At 38.1% G+C, this 13,874-nt stretch overlaps 1 protein-coding gene across 1 annotated transcript; it reads left to right on the forward strand.

Moving 5' to 3' along the window:
* The first annotated feature begins 4,879 nt into the window (after positions 1–4,879).
* chmp2ba (charged multivesicular body protein 2Ba) lies at positions 4,880–13,647 on the forward strand. Its single transcript, XM_086091937.1, has 6 exons — positions 4,880–5,098; positions 8,123–8,214; positions 9,980–10,174; positions 11,807–11,909; positions 11,989–12,095; positions 12,573–13,647. Exons 1-6 carry the CDS (start codon positions 5,065–5,067, stop codon positions 12,690–12,692), a joined length of 651 nt encoding a protein of 216 aa, XP_085948063.1. The 5' UTR covers positions 4,880–5,064; the 3' UTR covers positions 12,693–13,647.
* Positions 13,648–13,874: the final 227 nt, after the last annotated feature.

Genomic DNA, 13,874 nt, shown 5'->3' on the forward strand with positions numbered 1-13,874 from the left:
TATTGCCGCATCCTTGCCCTCCTCCCTGTTGCCTTCACCGTCTTCTAATTTCTGCATCACTCCTCTCGGCCGCCTGCTGTCTTCCAGATGTCCTGAGCCCCGAGTCGCAGCCTAAGTTGCAGCTCTTGTTTCAACCAGCGCCCCCGTGTTCTTCAATTAGTCCTCCCGTTTTATGTGACATTCCATTCTACCCCCCCTAACATTTATTAGATTTCTATCTCGTTCTATCTATCTCTATTTGAGTACCATTGCTGAATCCATCCATCAGACAGCGGCATTGCTTTTCAAAATCCCAAGATTCCCATCACAGCCGCATATCGCTCTGTGTTTGCATACAGACATATTTCAGGCTTGTTACATGGCGGGAATGCTACAAGAAACAGACATATACGGTACAATGTCTTATTATAATTTTGGATTTATGCCAGATGCTGTAGATATAAATCCTGAGGCTTGCATGACAACATGGAAATAAAAGGAATGTTTTGTGAGGAGACAAATACGCTCACTGTATTAGGTACACCTGTAATACAGAACAAATCATTGTTGTTTCATTGTGTTTGTTGATTTGCTCATTATTGGTCGTATTAGGTTGTTACTTTATTTAGCAACGTAGTAGAAACAGCCCTCGGTGCACGTCGTTGCAAATTACAGCCAATGTAATTAACATATTGCTAAATTAACTCATTCACTGCCATTGACGACTATAGACGTCAAAAATTCATGTGAACTATTTCTATGAGTTTAACTTTTTTTTCATTTCATTTAAATTTTTTATGAAAACCTAGAAAAAAAAATTGTATTGAACATTTATAACAGATATAAAGTTTGTGATTAATCGTGAGTCAACTGTTGAAATCATGCGATTAATTACGATGATAAATTGTAATCGTCTGATGCCCCTCATTTTTTATTAAAAAAAATAAAAAATAAAAATAATTAATTGTAATTAATCACATGATTTCACTAGTTAATTAACGATTAATCACACATTTTAAATCTGTTCTGAATGTACAATAAAAAAATTCTAGGTTTTCATACTTTTGTTAGCAAAAGTGGAAATAAACGTTAAACTAATAGAAATAGTTCAAATTAATTTTTGACGTCTATAGCCGTCAATGGCAGTGAATGAGTTAAGGAGTAAAACTATCAAAGCATCACTGTTATATTACTTTTAAATAAAGACTCAACCCCAACATTTTCTTTACAATAATATATTTTATGCAGTCCCACTAGTCTAAACACTGTATTCTAATTAATATTCTGTTTGTGAAATATGAATTATGCAGCAAAATCCGCCATTTTTTATCCATCTCAGGGGGCAGCCATTTTGCCATATTTCAATCCATATTTTTCTTTTCCATCGCTGTTCTGTAAAAAAAAGTATAAAAACGAGAAAAACAACGTCAAACCACAACAAAGAATTTCTTCTTTTTTTTTTTCTCTCTGTCTCCTTAGTTTCAGTTCCACAAAGCAGCATCCATCGCTCTCATCATTGGTTGACCATGAGTGGGTTTATCTGTACCGAGGAGGGGAAAACACAGTTGTTATCAGCCTACAGCAACTTCACAGACATCAAGTGAGGGGATTCCAGCGATTTGTTCAATAATACCTTCAAGCTGAATAGCTTGGCGCGCTTTATGGCTGCGACTCCCGTGGATTGTTCAGAGTTCTTCATTTCACACATGAAAGTCTCTCCACGATGCGCGTGTGCCCTCCATACACTGTGTGCGGTGCTTTTTAACATTACATATTGCCCTAGGCTAAATGTTCGACAGAGGAGGAGAAGTGGAGGAAGAAAGTGATGCCTGATAAGAGTTAATGGAGGCAAATTGGGAATGAGAGTATTTCACCGATAAAAGATAATAAAACAGATAAAAATGCCTCTTTGTTTTTCCTGTGAAAGCACTTCTTTAATCTTCACAGAGCTTGATGGTGACCAATTTTCATTTTCAAGGACATTAAAATAGAACGTAAACTCCAAACAGGTTTGTTCTGCAATGCTGTTTGACATTCAAGGTGATCTGATTTCAAAACGAATTACTCATTGCATTTCATTTTTACAAGGGATGTACGATGCACTTGTTTTCTCAAATCTTAAGTAGTTACACCGATACCAAGTATCGATACCAGAAATTTTACCCCAAAAATCAATGGCGGATCATTTGAAAGAAAGTCATATATTACAATATAAAATGTTTCCTTAACTCATTCACTGCCATTGACGGCTATAGACGTCAAAAATTCATTTGAAAACTATATTAGTTTCACATTTTTTTCCCCTTTTGTTAACAAGAGTATGAAAACCTAGAATTTTAATAACAGATATAAAATTTGTGATTAATCGATTAATTACAATTAAAAAAAACGTAATCATCTGACGCCCAAATTTTTTTATAATCTTTTCTTTTTTTTATAATTAGGGGGCATCAGGCGATTACAATTTTTAATTGTAATTAATCACATGACTTCACTAGTTAACTCAAGATTAATCACAAATTTTATATCTGTTCTAAATGTACAATAAAAAAAATCTAGGTTTTCATACTGTTGTTAACAAAAGTGGAAAAAATGTGAAACTAATAGTTCAAATTCATTTTTGACGTCTATAGCCGTCAATGGCAGTGAATGAGTTAAAATTACATGAAATTGATGGCAATTTTCTATTCTAATTTATATTTATTAAAATGGCCACAAATTTGCCATTATCCTACCAGGTACATGCTCTGCGCTACATTAGTATCTGCTGGGTAAATTCAATTTGTTTACATAATTAAAATTCGATAACAGTACAGTAATGGTATTTGCTCATAAAGTAGTAAACAGCAAGATGCTTTCTTATGTTGCAGTCAGTTCTGTTGATGGTTCTATGGTTATCATGACCTCTTTGCCATTGGTGAAATTATACAAAAAAATACAAATAAAGATAGTTGAACATTGTTATACTATTTTGTCAAATTTGGTCATTTTAATTTTAAATTCAAGTACACACTGAGCTCATTTTCATGAGCCCCGTTGCAAACAAATGCAAGGTTTGTATACCTGAAGGAGCCCTAAATGCTTGGGGCCAGATTTATCACTACTGAGTCCCGATGATGATGAGCCCATTTAGTGGGGAGGGTCCCCGTAGTCCTCCAGTGATTAGTGGCAAACATCTTCTCTAATAACCTTAACAAGTACAACGCCTCAGGACGACATGCCGCCGCACACATCTCCTTGGAAATAGAAGAGCTGTGGGCTACCCCCCCCCCCCCTCCTCCTTCACAAAGTCACCCCTCTCTCCTCCTCTCCTCTCCTCCAGCCATAACTGGGTATCTCCCAGATATTTCTAACCCCCGCCACACCGACACCAGCACACACATGCACTAAATTGAGTTGGATATGGTTCATGAGTCCCACCTCGCCACATAAAGTTGCCCTCAGCATCAATATGAAATAAGACAATATGAATACACAATAGAGGAGGAGGGAAGAATCGTCCCTTGGGATGATGAGTTATAGAAGGAAATTGAGAGCACGTGCTATGATACTATGTGAGGGGTTGTAAAGCATTTTTTGTTTTTGTTTGTTATTGTTGTTTTCGTCGCCGTTTCAAGCTCACTGGCAGAAACTGTGTTGTTGTTTTCTTACAACCAGTTCCACTTGTCTTGACTCATGCTTCATCATTCCTAAAATAAGTAAATAAAAAAAAAGTTGCTGATAAAGGTAAGAGCCAATTAAACACAATCCTACACAATAAAATGATGTTATTGTACAGCCTACAATTGAGTTTTTTCTAATATTTAGTTTTTTTTAAGCAACACAAGAGGGCTTTTACACTTAGGTCATCTCCATTCCCCTTCATGTCAAATCAAAGATCTTATTGGGCCAGAAGGAGAGAAAAAAAAAAGGTTTTCTTTGAAACCATGAAAAAAACTTTAAGGACACAAAATGCAGAAACTTAAGCCCTGAATTTTAAGACAATGTCCAGGCCAGATATAAAGTCTTGACTCTTGGATTAGCTTCCTTGGCAAGCGGAATGAGGTAATTCCTTTGTGTAAAAAGACAGTCGTGTGCTTCACTCCATTTTATCCTGATTTTAGGATTGATGTTGTATTAATTTGTAATTAGATTTTGCTCTCTTTCATACAGCACAGAGTGTCCGATGGTACAATGTACGAATAAAGTGAAGCATCAACACGTACAACAACTGCACTAACACAGTGATTGGTCAATTATATTTCTCACATCAAAACTGAGCATTATTATCTTTGTAAAGACAGATTTCCCGTTTTTGATCTCATTAATTTGTGAAACATTGTTTAGTCAATTATATTATTGTTTTAAAATATGCATAAAATATATAAATATAAAGTTATAAAACATATGTTGGCATCTCAGTCAATACATTTTGTTCCTTTTAATCATTTGTGTTACATTCCCAGAAATGCCTGCAATAGGTAAAATCCTCAAGTAGTCATTTTTATTTGACACACGTTTTAGGCTGTAAAAACCTAAAACACTTTATACACTTTTTTTTCTCAGACGTTTTCTCACATTTCTTTCTAGTTTCAACACTCTGAATGTTAAAACCTTTATATATTTTAAAAGCCGTGTTATAGGGAGGGAATTCTGTGCTGCCTTCATGAACTATCTAAGTAAGGATAAAACACGCATTTCAACTTTTACGCAGACTTAAATCTAACGACATCGCTCTTCTGCAGCTATTGCGCTGTACAGGCTCTCAAACTCAGACGATGTGTTGATTTGTGGGGAAACAACCGGTTCCTTGTCTATTTTTAATTAATTCGGCGTGCCATTATTGTCCTATTTGTCATGTTTCACGAGCACACGTGAATGCAGCATAGGGAGCGATTTCATGACGTCACACAGAGCGGTCGAGCCAGTCAGCTGAGGGAGGAACTACCCGACAACAGAAAGTCAACCAGGAAGACACCGACGCTGTTAAACTAACCTACCGGCCGCCCGCTTCAACCAAACACGGCGCTTACTTACGCCGGGACTTGATTTACCGTGTATCTATAACCTCCACGTTTTATAAAAGAGTCTAATCAAAACGAAACGATGGCTTCCCTTTTCAAGAAGAAGACTGTCGACGGTAAGTTTGTTTCGTATGACGAGCTAAGCTAAGTTGTGTTTTTAGCTGGAGACGGTATCAGTGTTGCGTCCATAACTCGAAGTTCGCCTGCCACTTGAACCCGTTTGACTTGTTTTAGATGTTCCGTGAGTCACTGGACACATTGTGTTAAGAGTTTCCATTAGATTGACGTTTTAAAGATAATACTGCAAAAATGGCTACGATTTATATTTAGTTGCGGGTAGGGTGTGATTAAACACTTTAAATATGTCAAAATGTTGTCGTTTTTAACATAAATGATGGATAAACCGAAAGACTCACGATACTAGTTTTCATTTTTAAATTGAGATCTATCTATCTATCTATCTATCTATCTATCTATCTATCTATCTATCTATCTATCTATCTATCTATCTATCTATCTATCTATCTATCTATCTATCTATCCTTACATGTTAATTTTAGTCTCTGTAAGTGCTACATTGGTGAAAATAAAACAATTTGGTTGATCATATATAACGTTGTCAAAATTCTGAGTGGTCTCTCAATCTCCCAAGTATTTTCCTCGGGCTGATAATCAAGCATGACAAGGTTAAAAGCCAGCCCTCATCAAACTCAATTAATAATTCAATCCATGGTTAATTGTGATTATATAGGAGGTGGATTTCAGAACAAATGGAATATAAAATAAGTTAAAACACATTCAACAAGTACATAAAATAAGTGCATGTTAATTCAAGTTTCTTTCCAGGACCTACCTTCTCCTCCCAACATTGTCATCTTGGTTTCACTCGTACCGATGGTCCACATTTGGTTCTTACCTTCACCTCGGCGTTACCAAACCAATATCAGATCTTCCGAGCTTCCTTTTGGGCAAAATTTACCAAATGTCCTTACTTTCTTTTGTCTCGTCGTCGCATCAATTTTAGCGTGGAAAATGATTTTTGGTTATTAGGTGATTGGAAAATGGGGTTTGGGGGGGGTTGATCAGTTGTATTTGTAGGGCGATATCCCTCCCCCTTGAAGACGCCGTTGCTGCGTCACGTACTACGTGTTATCGTTTCGCTCTCGCAAGTGGTCCAACGCGACGTGACGTGGATCCAACGAGTTCATGGGAACTTTCTGCTCCATGGAACCATATTTTATCGCTTCTGGAAATCTCCCTCCCCTTCCAAAGTGCCCCAACTTTCTTTCTTTTTTTCCCCCCCAAAGGATTCCCACAATGAGGGAATTGGAATGTACACTTAGTTACAATTGCTAGGACTTATTCTGTATTTTGATTTTGTTGTATACTATGACATAGGAACTCATTGGAGTCTCAAATCTTTTGATCTTTTCTCTTTTCCCTCCACAATGATTTAAGGATTAAAGAGAGAATAACAAGAACCTGTTGTCATTTTTTTCCAACTCGTGTAGAAAATAGATGTATATTAAAATATAACTTAATTGTATTTTTGGGGGCTTTTATTTGTATTGTATTAATTTTTATTTTTTACTTTTAAAGGAATACATAGAAAAGTCATTTATTCTCAAGATCAGGTCTAAACTTTATTTACATTTTTACAGAGGTTGTAAGTGTGTGTTAGATTCCCACCATTGGCTATTCTGCCACACACGATTTGCGTGGACTGATGGTCATGCATTATCTCACATGATGCCACTTAGAGATCGTGTGGGAGGTAGAACGCTGACTCAGTAGCGTTGCTAGCTGTCTGTGCAGCGCTGCTGTGTTTGGGAATGTGCTGCCTAGACACACTTGCCGCTTAAAACAACGTTGTCTTATTTTAGATTGTTAGTAATGATTATTACTAACCAATTATGGATGGATGGGTAGATAGAGCTTGTTGATGACATGCAGTGGATTTAAAAAGTCTACACACCCCTGTTCAAATGCTAGATTTTTGTAATATATAAATAATGAGACCAAGATAAATGATTTGAAAACTTTTTTTCACGCTTTTCGCCTATAACCTGGAAAATTTAATTGGAGGGAATTTTTTTTTGCGAAAGACCGTAAAAGTAACAGAAGTGACGTGGTTATTTTACAACTGAAATATGGCTGTTTGGAATTGACCAGTCACATTCAAGCTTATGGACCATAATAAAATTTCTCAAAAACACGTGGGAAAATGTCTTATAGTTCGATGGAACCAAAGCTTGAAGGCTTTTGTCATAATCCCAAAATGTATGTTTCTTTAGCTCAAAATAGGGATGTAACGATATCCAAATGTCACAATAGTATAAATATCATGATATGAGCCTCGCGATACGATAATTATTAGCACAATATTGTGGGAAGGTTGGTGATACAAAAAAAAAAAAAGTACATTAACTCTTGATATATATAAAAATAAAAAAAGACAAATCATCAAGAAAGCTCAACGGAAACAAATGTAGTTCAAAATGCTGTGTTCCGCTAAAGCGAGTGAAAAGTCATGTTTTTTGATAGAGATGTTGAAAAATATCAGTATGATTTATGGGAATGATAACCGCCACAGTAGCCAAAACATGCCTAGTTAAAATTAAACTGCACTAATGAACTAACCACCAGAGGGTGCTAGAACTGCACACATGGAATACAACCTCACCTTTTTTAACAGATGCGCTGCTTTTAACTCATTTGCTTCCAAAAACATATAAATATGTTCTATTTTAAATGTTTTAAATGTCCCAAAGACGCATTTATAATTTTTTTTAATGTGTTTTTTATTTATGTTAGAGCATACAGAAGGCTTTGATGCAGCCTCTCAACTGCAAAGAACGGTTGAAGAAATGGTAGTTATTACACAAACGGCCTCAAATAAGGTGGAGGGAGTTATGAACCGTTTGAAATAGCAGTCAGTCAGTGCCTACAAGAATATCTGAGAATTGAGTCCATACTTGTTATTCATCTTCTGTGTTCACCCACTGCTGGATTAAAATACAGATACGCCATGTAGAAAACAAATGAGTGAATTTAGAAGCTCTTTAGTTGGATAAGTTGTGGTCGTCTATAACCGGGCATTTCTGTTTGTAATTTTTTTTTCTTCTTCTGTCTTTCCTCAGACATCATCAAGGAGCAGACGAGGGAGTTACGCGGCACCCAGAGACAGATCACTAGAGACAGAACGGCGCTGGAGAAACAAGAGAGGCAGTTGGTGAGACCATAACGTATACAAAAATGGGAGATCAATTTTGCATATATTTCTACATATTGCATCAAATCCGACCGTGACCTCCTTGCTTTGTAGACATTCAGGGACAAACCAATGCTACTACGGCGGGAGATTATGTCTGTTGGACTAATGGCTCTCAATTAATAGACATGATGGATCTGCTGCGGTGGCTTTGCTGCAGGCAAAACACGCAAGCCATTCCTCTTTCTCCGGTGTCCGCATCCACATCCACAACAAGGCTGCTTGCACAAAAGCACACAAACGTTTCCTCTTGCTGCCATATGAAAGAAACAAGACGTGTCCTCTCGCCTCTATTGTATTAAGTAAATATCATACAGGACATAATTACCTCCCCGGGGGGGACAGGGTTTTAATTTCACATTTGCGCTAATTAGTCGAGTTTTTGAACCTCACTTGCATGTTCCGAATAGAAGAAACGTAGCGCTAAGAGGTGGAAATGACCTAGATTTGCAGTTTAGCCCTGAGTACTTGCACACTCTTGCACTTTTTACAGCAAAGGGAAAAAAATGCAGTAATTGCAAAACCCGTTTTCCCCCAGAATGGAAATCCATGACTAACTTTTTGAGATTTTGTTTTCTACATACAGGAGCAGAATATTGTGAAAAACTTCATGATATAATTTTTTATAATTTTGATGATTTATAGTTGAGAAAATCCAGACTTTACCATCTGAAGAGGACGCTTAAAGCAATGGTAGTTATTACAAAAAAAAACGTCCAGCAGGTGGCCACCGAGTATAAGAGATCAACCAGGGCCATGTTGCAAAAAAGCTCTTTCGCCGGTGTTTTCAACAGATTTGTGCATAATGATGAAACGTTTCTAATGTTAATTGCTGCAAAACGGAAACAGATACAAACATACTTTTTTTCTGATGAAAGAAGAGAATCTAATCTTTCTTTTGGTAGGTTCCACATTTTTATAGCAATAGATCACAATATTCTGTGGACCTTGCAAAATCCGTCAAAATCCAGCATAACAGCCGGGAGCGAAGGGGATTGCTTCAGTGAAAATGGCTGGGAGTGAATGAGATAATAATCGATGAATCAAATTGACTGCAACAAAAATGCAGTAACATGGATTCTTTTTTTTTCCCCGAGAGTTGTTGGATAAACACCATTTCACATTTCCACTTCAGGCACGGTTGTGTCATTTTCTTCCCACTGCGACTGTATTTGTTTGAGACATTGTAATAATACCCCTCACTCCAAATTGTGTTGTATTTCCTCATTGTAGGTTCACTCAGCAGGTTTGACACTATCGCAATCACATACCCTGGTGTGTATGTGAGCCTCGATTCAGCCGTGAATAATTAATTATTTCCGATAAAAATGGAATAAACAAGGCTCGCTCCGAGGCCTTGCCAGCTTCCCATAACCTGGAGCTTCACTATTGTCTCTTGGGAAGTGTACGTACACGCTCGCGTCCCACAACCAGGATGCCTGCGGGCGTAAGATTATATTCTGATGTTTACTAAAGCTAAAAGCGTGCATTTGCGTGCCACTGATTGTGGCCTCAACCATATTGGCTGTGGTTCTAATGTCTATATTTATACACGCAGTGATTCTCTTGGGAGCTTTGTGGGTCTGTTTGTTGGTTTATCAATTTCATGTAAAAGACTTCAGGTAGTTTTATTGGATCGATCGCTCGGACTCGAAATGGACGATTCCAACATTCTCGGCATGAATTCTCCAGAAAAGTGTCCCGTAATGTTGATTCTCCTCTCCAGGAAGCCGAGATCAAGAAAATGGCCAAGAGTGGCAACCGGGAGGCGTGTAAGATTCTCGCCAAGCAGTTGGTCCAGCTGAGGAAGCAGAAGACCCGCACGTACGCCGTCAGCTCCAAAGTTACTTCCATGAACACTCAGACCAAGCTCATGAACTCGCAAATGAAGATGGCCGGGGCCATGTCGTCCACAGCAAAGGTATCGGCCGTAACGTGACAGCTCAGTTCTTAACTCATTCACATTTTCATACTCTTGTTAACAAAAGTGGGGGAAAAAAGTTCAACTAATAGAAATATGTAGTTCAAATGAATTTTTGACGTTTATAGCCGTCAATGGCAGTGAACGAGGTAAGTACTTTTGTGGAGGAGGTTCTTCCTGGCTCAAAGGGTAATTGATGTGGTACCACTCTGAATACAGACAATTCCTTTGGCGTATTTTAGTGTTATTTAATTTGTACTTTTAGTTAAGCCGTGTTTTACAAAAACACAAAATGAAGACACGGGAGCCTGTTTGATTGATTTATTTATTGTAAGCGTTTTGTGTCCATCTAAATGTGGCTCAGTAAATGGTAGTTGAACACGCCCGTTAAATATTTCACAACCAGAGACACAGCATTTTACAGTGTCTTCCCTCATTCAACTTTTTGCCACAATATCAGAAATATAAAAAAAAATTATGATTTTTTTTTGTGTGTGTGTGTGTGTGTGTGAATAATCAACACCAAGTGGGACACAGTCGTTAAAATGGAACGAAATTCATATTTTACTGAAAAGTAGGGCATGCCAAATTATTCGCCCCCCTTTTCTCTCAGTGCAGCCAACTGACTCCAAAAGTTTGATGATTTTTGAACGAACCCGTGCTGACCTAAATGACTGATAATGATAAACAGAGTCCACTAGTGTGTAATCTGGTCTCAGAATCAACGCACCTGCTCTGTGATTGTCCGTTAATTAAAACAATATTGGGGAGCAAACGATAGCTGATACTTTTGCAAGGCACTACTTTTCATTTGAGTTATTTCAAAACACATCACTATATCACTGTCTAATGCAGTTTTACATCACTGTAAACTTTATGTAAGCCTTTTGTGTGTCTGATTTTTATACGGTTGAATTTGTTGAGAAACAACGTTGTTGAACCTTCAATTCACACTTTTGTCTTTGAACAGAAGAAAGCGCTCATACTGTCAATCAAAAAGGCCTTTTATCCCCATAATGATGAAAAGTTGAAAGAAAGAAAAAGTTAGGTGTGTCAAAGTCGCGTAGCTTGTGAACTAGTTTCCGTGTCGGCATCCATATTTGAGTGTGTAATTAATGTACGAGTGTGAATTCTGTCCCCGTGTGAAGCGGAATCTCAGCTTTGCTAATGAAGTGTGAAAAAAAAAAGGGGGGGGGCAAAAAGCCCAGAAGCTATACACTCATTTCAGAGTCAAAACCTCTGTAAACACACAGGTCAGCTATAATTAAGCCCGGAATTAATGAGGCTGAAATTGTTGAGTGTCTGCATCAGCTCAAGTGAAGTCGGTCACTAATTACTAGCATTTTTTTAATGTGACAACACACGTGTGTAATGTTGATAGATAGATATATATATATATATATATATATATATATATATATATATATATATATATATATATATATATATGACTGTTGACATTTTAATTTAAATGTCAATGTATACTCAAAATGAGGACAATCACCGCAGCCATTTTGTAGTCTTCGAGCAGGATTCAAAGTTGGCTTGTCGGTGCTGCCGGCGTCTTGTTACTTTGTAATCTTTTCATTGTGACCATCACAACTTAAACTCTGTTCCCAATAATATCTGCAGACAATGCATGCAATCAACAAACAGATGGATCCTCAGAAGACGATGAAAAACATGCAGGAGTTCCAGAAGGAAAACATGAAGATGGGCATGACGGAGGAAATGAGTAAGCTGCCCCGCTATCAGCAAAAAAATAAATAAAAATAAGAAAATGTAAAGTTGATGCCATCCCCTTCTCGTTTTAGTCAACGATACCTTGGATGACTTCTTGGGGGAATCTGGAGATGAAGAAGAATCTGAGGACATTGTCAACCAAGTTCTGGATGAAATTGGTATCGAGATCTCAGGAAAGGTAAGAAGGTCCAAAATAAAAGAGCTTCTTTGTGGCTGTCTAACATAGACACGGTTTGTTTGTTTGTTTTTTCCCCCCAGTAAATTCCCATGGGAAGTTAAAAGCTTCCGACCTTAAACTTAGCACCTGGTTGATTTATGTTTACTTACACAGATTCCAATTTTTAAAATTCCCAGAATTTTGCAACTCTCAGTTTAACGCATGCGAGTGATCAAGTGAGCTTTGAGCTGGCGACGGCAGTTGCCACATGGTGGAGCTGAGCCATTAACGTGTCAGCCCACCCATCTGCCATGCATGGAGCTCCCCCTGGGGGCTCGTGTAAGTTACTGCAGCTCCCTCACCATTATTGTTCAATAAGCAGGAGCACAGCTGTAAAGCAGAAACATCAATCTTAGATAAGAAATCATGATCTGGATGTTGTTGTCCATTATACCCGCCGGGCAACCGTTTTCATGTGTTCTGTCTGTGTGTGCACAGATGGTCCGAGCTCCAACTGCAGGGAAGAACGTCCCCGGCGCCGCCGCCGCCTCGTCCAAAAATGCCACCATGTCTGACGATGAGATCGAGAGACAGCTCCGCGCCCTCGGTGTGGATTAATCGGATGCATTTTTCCCCCCCCCCGATCTCTCATATGGCGACTGACGTACTGACTGTCACAGGTTCAATGGTTACGCACACACTTACGCACACACTCACGGCCAAAGACATGCTGTCATGTCGATTGCCCGAGTTCTGCTCAAATATTTATGATGACATTAGTGAGGCCACAGCTGAGAGGTGGACGAACGATCCGCCTTCGACTCAAACAGCCGCCGGCGCTCCTGCTTACGCTGCAGCTCGTTCTCTTCGAAGGGCTCGAGTGCATATGCAAATCATCTTCTACCTTCGCTCATCACATACATTCTTTTCTGGTTCCGACTGGGTTGATTCCTTTTTGGGAGAGTAAAATGCACATAAGTTGAAACCTCAGCGTCACGTGACATTAATTGGGAGATTCAAACGTGTGCAGATTTTTGTTACGCTGCCGACTGCTGTTACTCACCAACGAACATCGTTGTTAGTCATAAAGCGTTTCGCGGGGTTTCTTGGATGGTCTTTATCTTACTGTATAAACGACGCCAGTTCTTCAGTGATTGCAGGATGGCGCCTGTCCTGCCGGCACCTCTTCTCTTTCAGCTGCTGTGCAGTTATGGATGTTTTTTATTAATATTATTATTAGTTTGCATCTTGTCAAAGACACACACAAACACTGCAAAGAGATTGTCACTGTGATGCATGGGTGCAAAGAGCTCATTCTGCTCTTAGGCGAGCGAGTGAGTGACTTGGGCACCCTTCGTCTTCTATCTTTGGACGTTTTTGCATGTGTCACACATGCATAATAAACTAGTTTAATCATCCAATTATACAAATGTAAACATTTTTTGAGAAGATTCATTGACTTTTTGGTTGCTTGGGAAGTTCTGTTTTATTTTGTGTGTATGTGCACTTGTTTCCTTAATTACTGGACTGTGTAAATGGGATTTTATAAGTAATAAAATTTCTTCTGGTACAACTTTTTGATGGTGTGCATATTTCAGTTTTAAAGGATGGTTAACATAGCTGTAATGTGAAAAACACTTCTGTCCATTTTTATTTATTATTTATTACATTTTGGGACGTCTGCATTCAGTTTCATCCCAAAAAATGTTTTTAAAAAATGGACATAAATATTTTTCACAGGACGGTAACTATTAGAAAAAATTATATATGGGTTTAGTAATATGCAAACTATAACATATA

This window comes from Leptonotus elevatus, chromosome 12, assembly GCF_054856555.1.
Source record: "Leptonotus elevatus isolate MCC_2025b chromosome 12, RoL_Lele_1.0, whole genome shotgun sequence".
NCBI classification, from domain to species: Eukaryota; Metazoa; Chordata; class Actinopteri; order Syngnathiformes; family Syngnathidae; genus Leptonotus; species Leptonotus elevatus.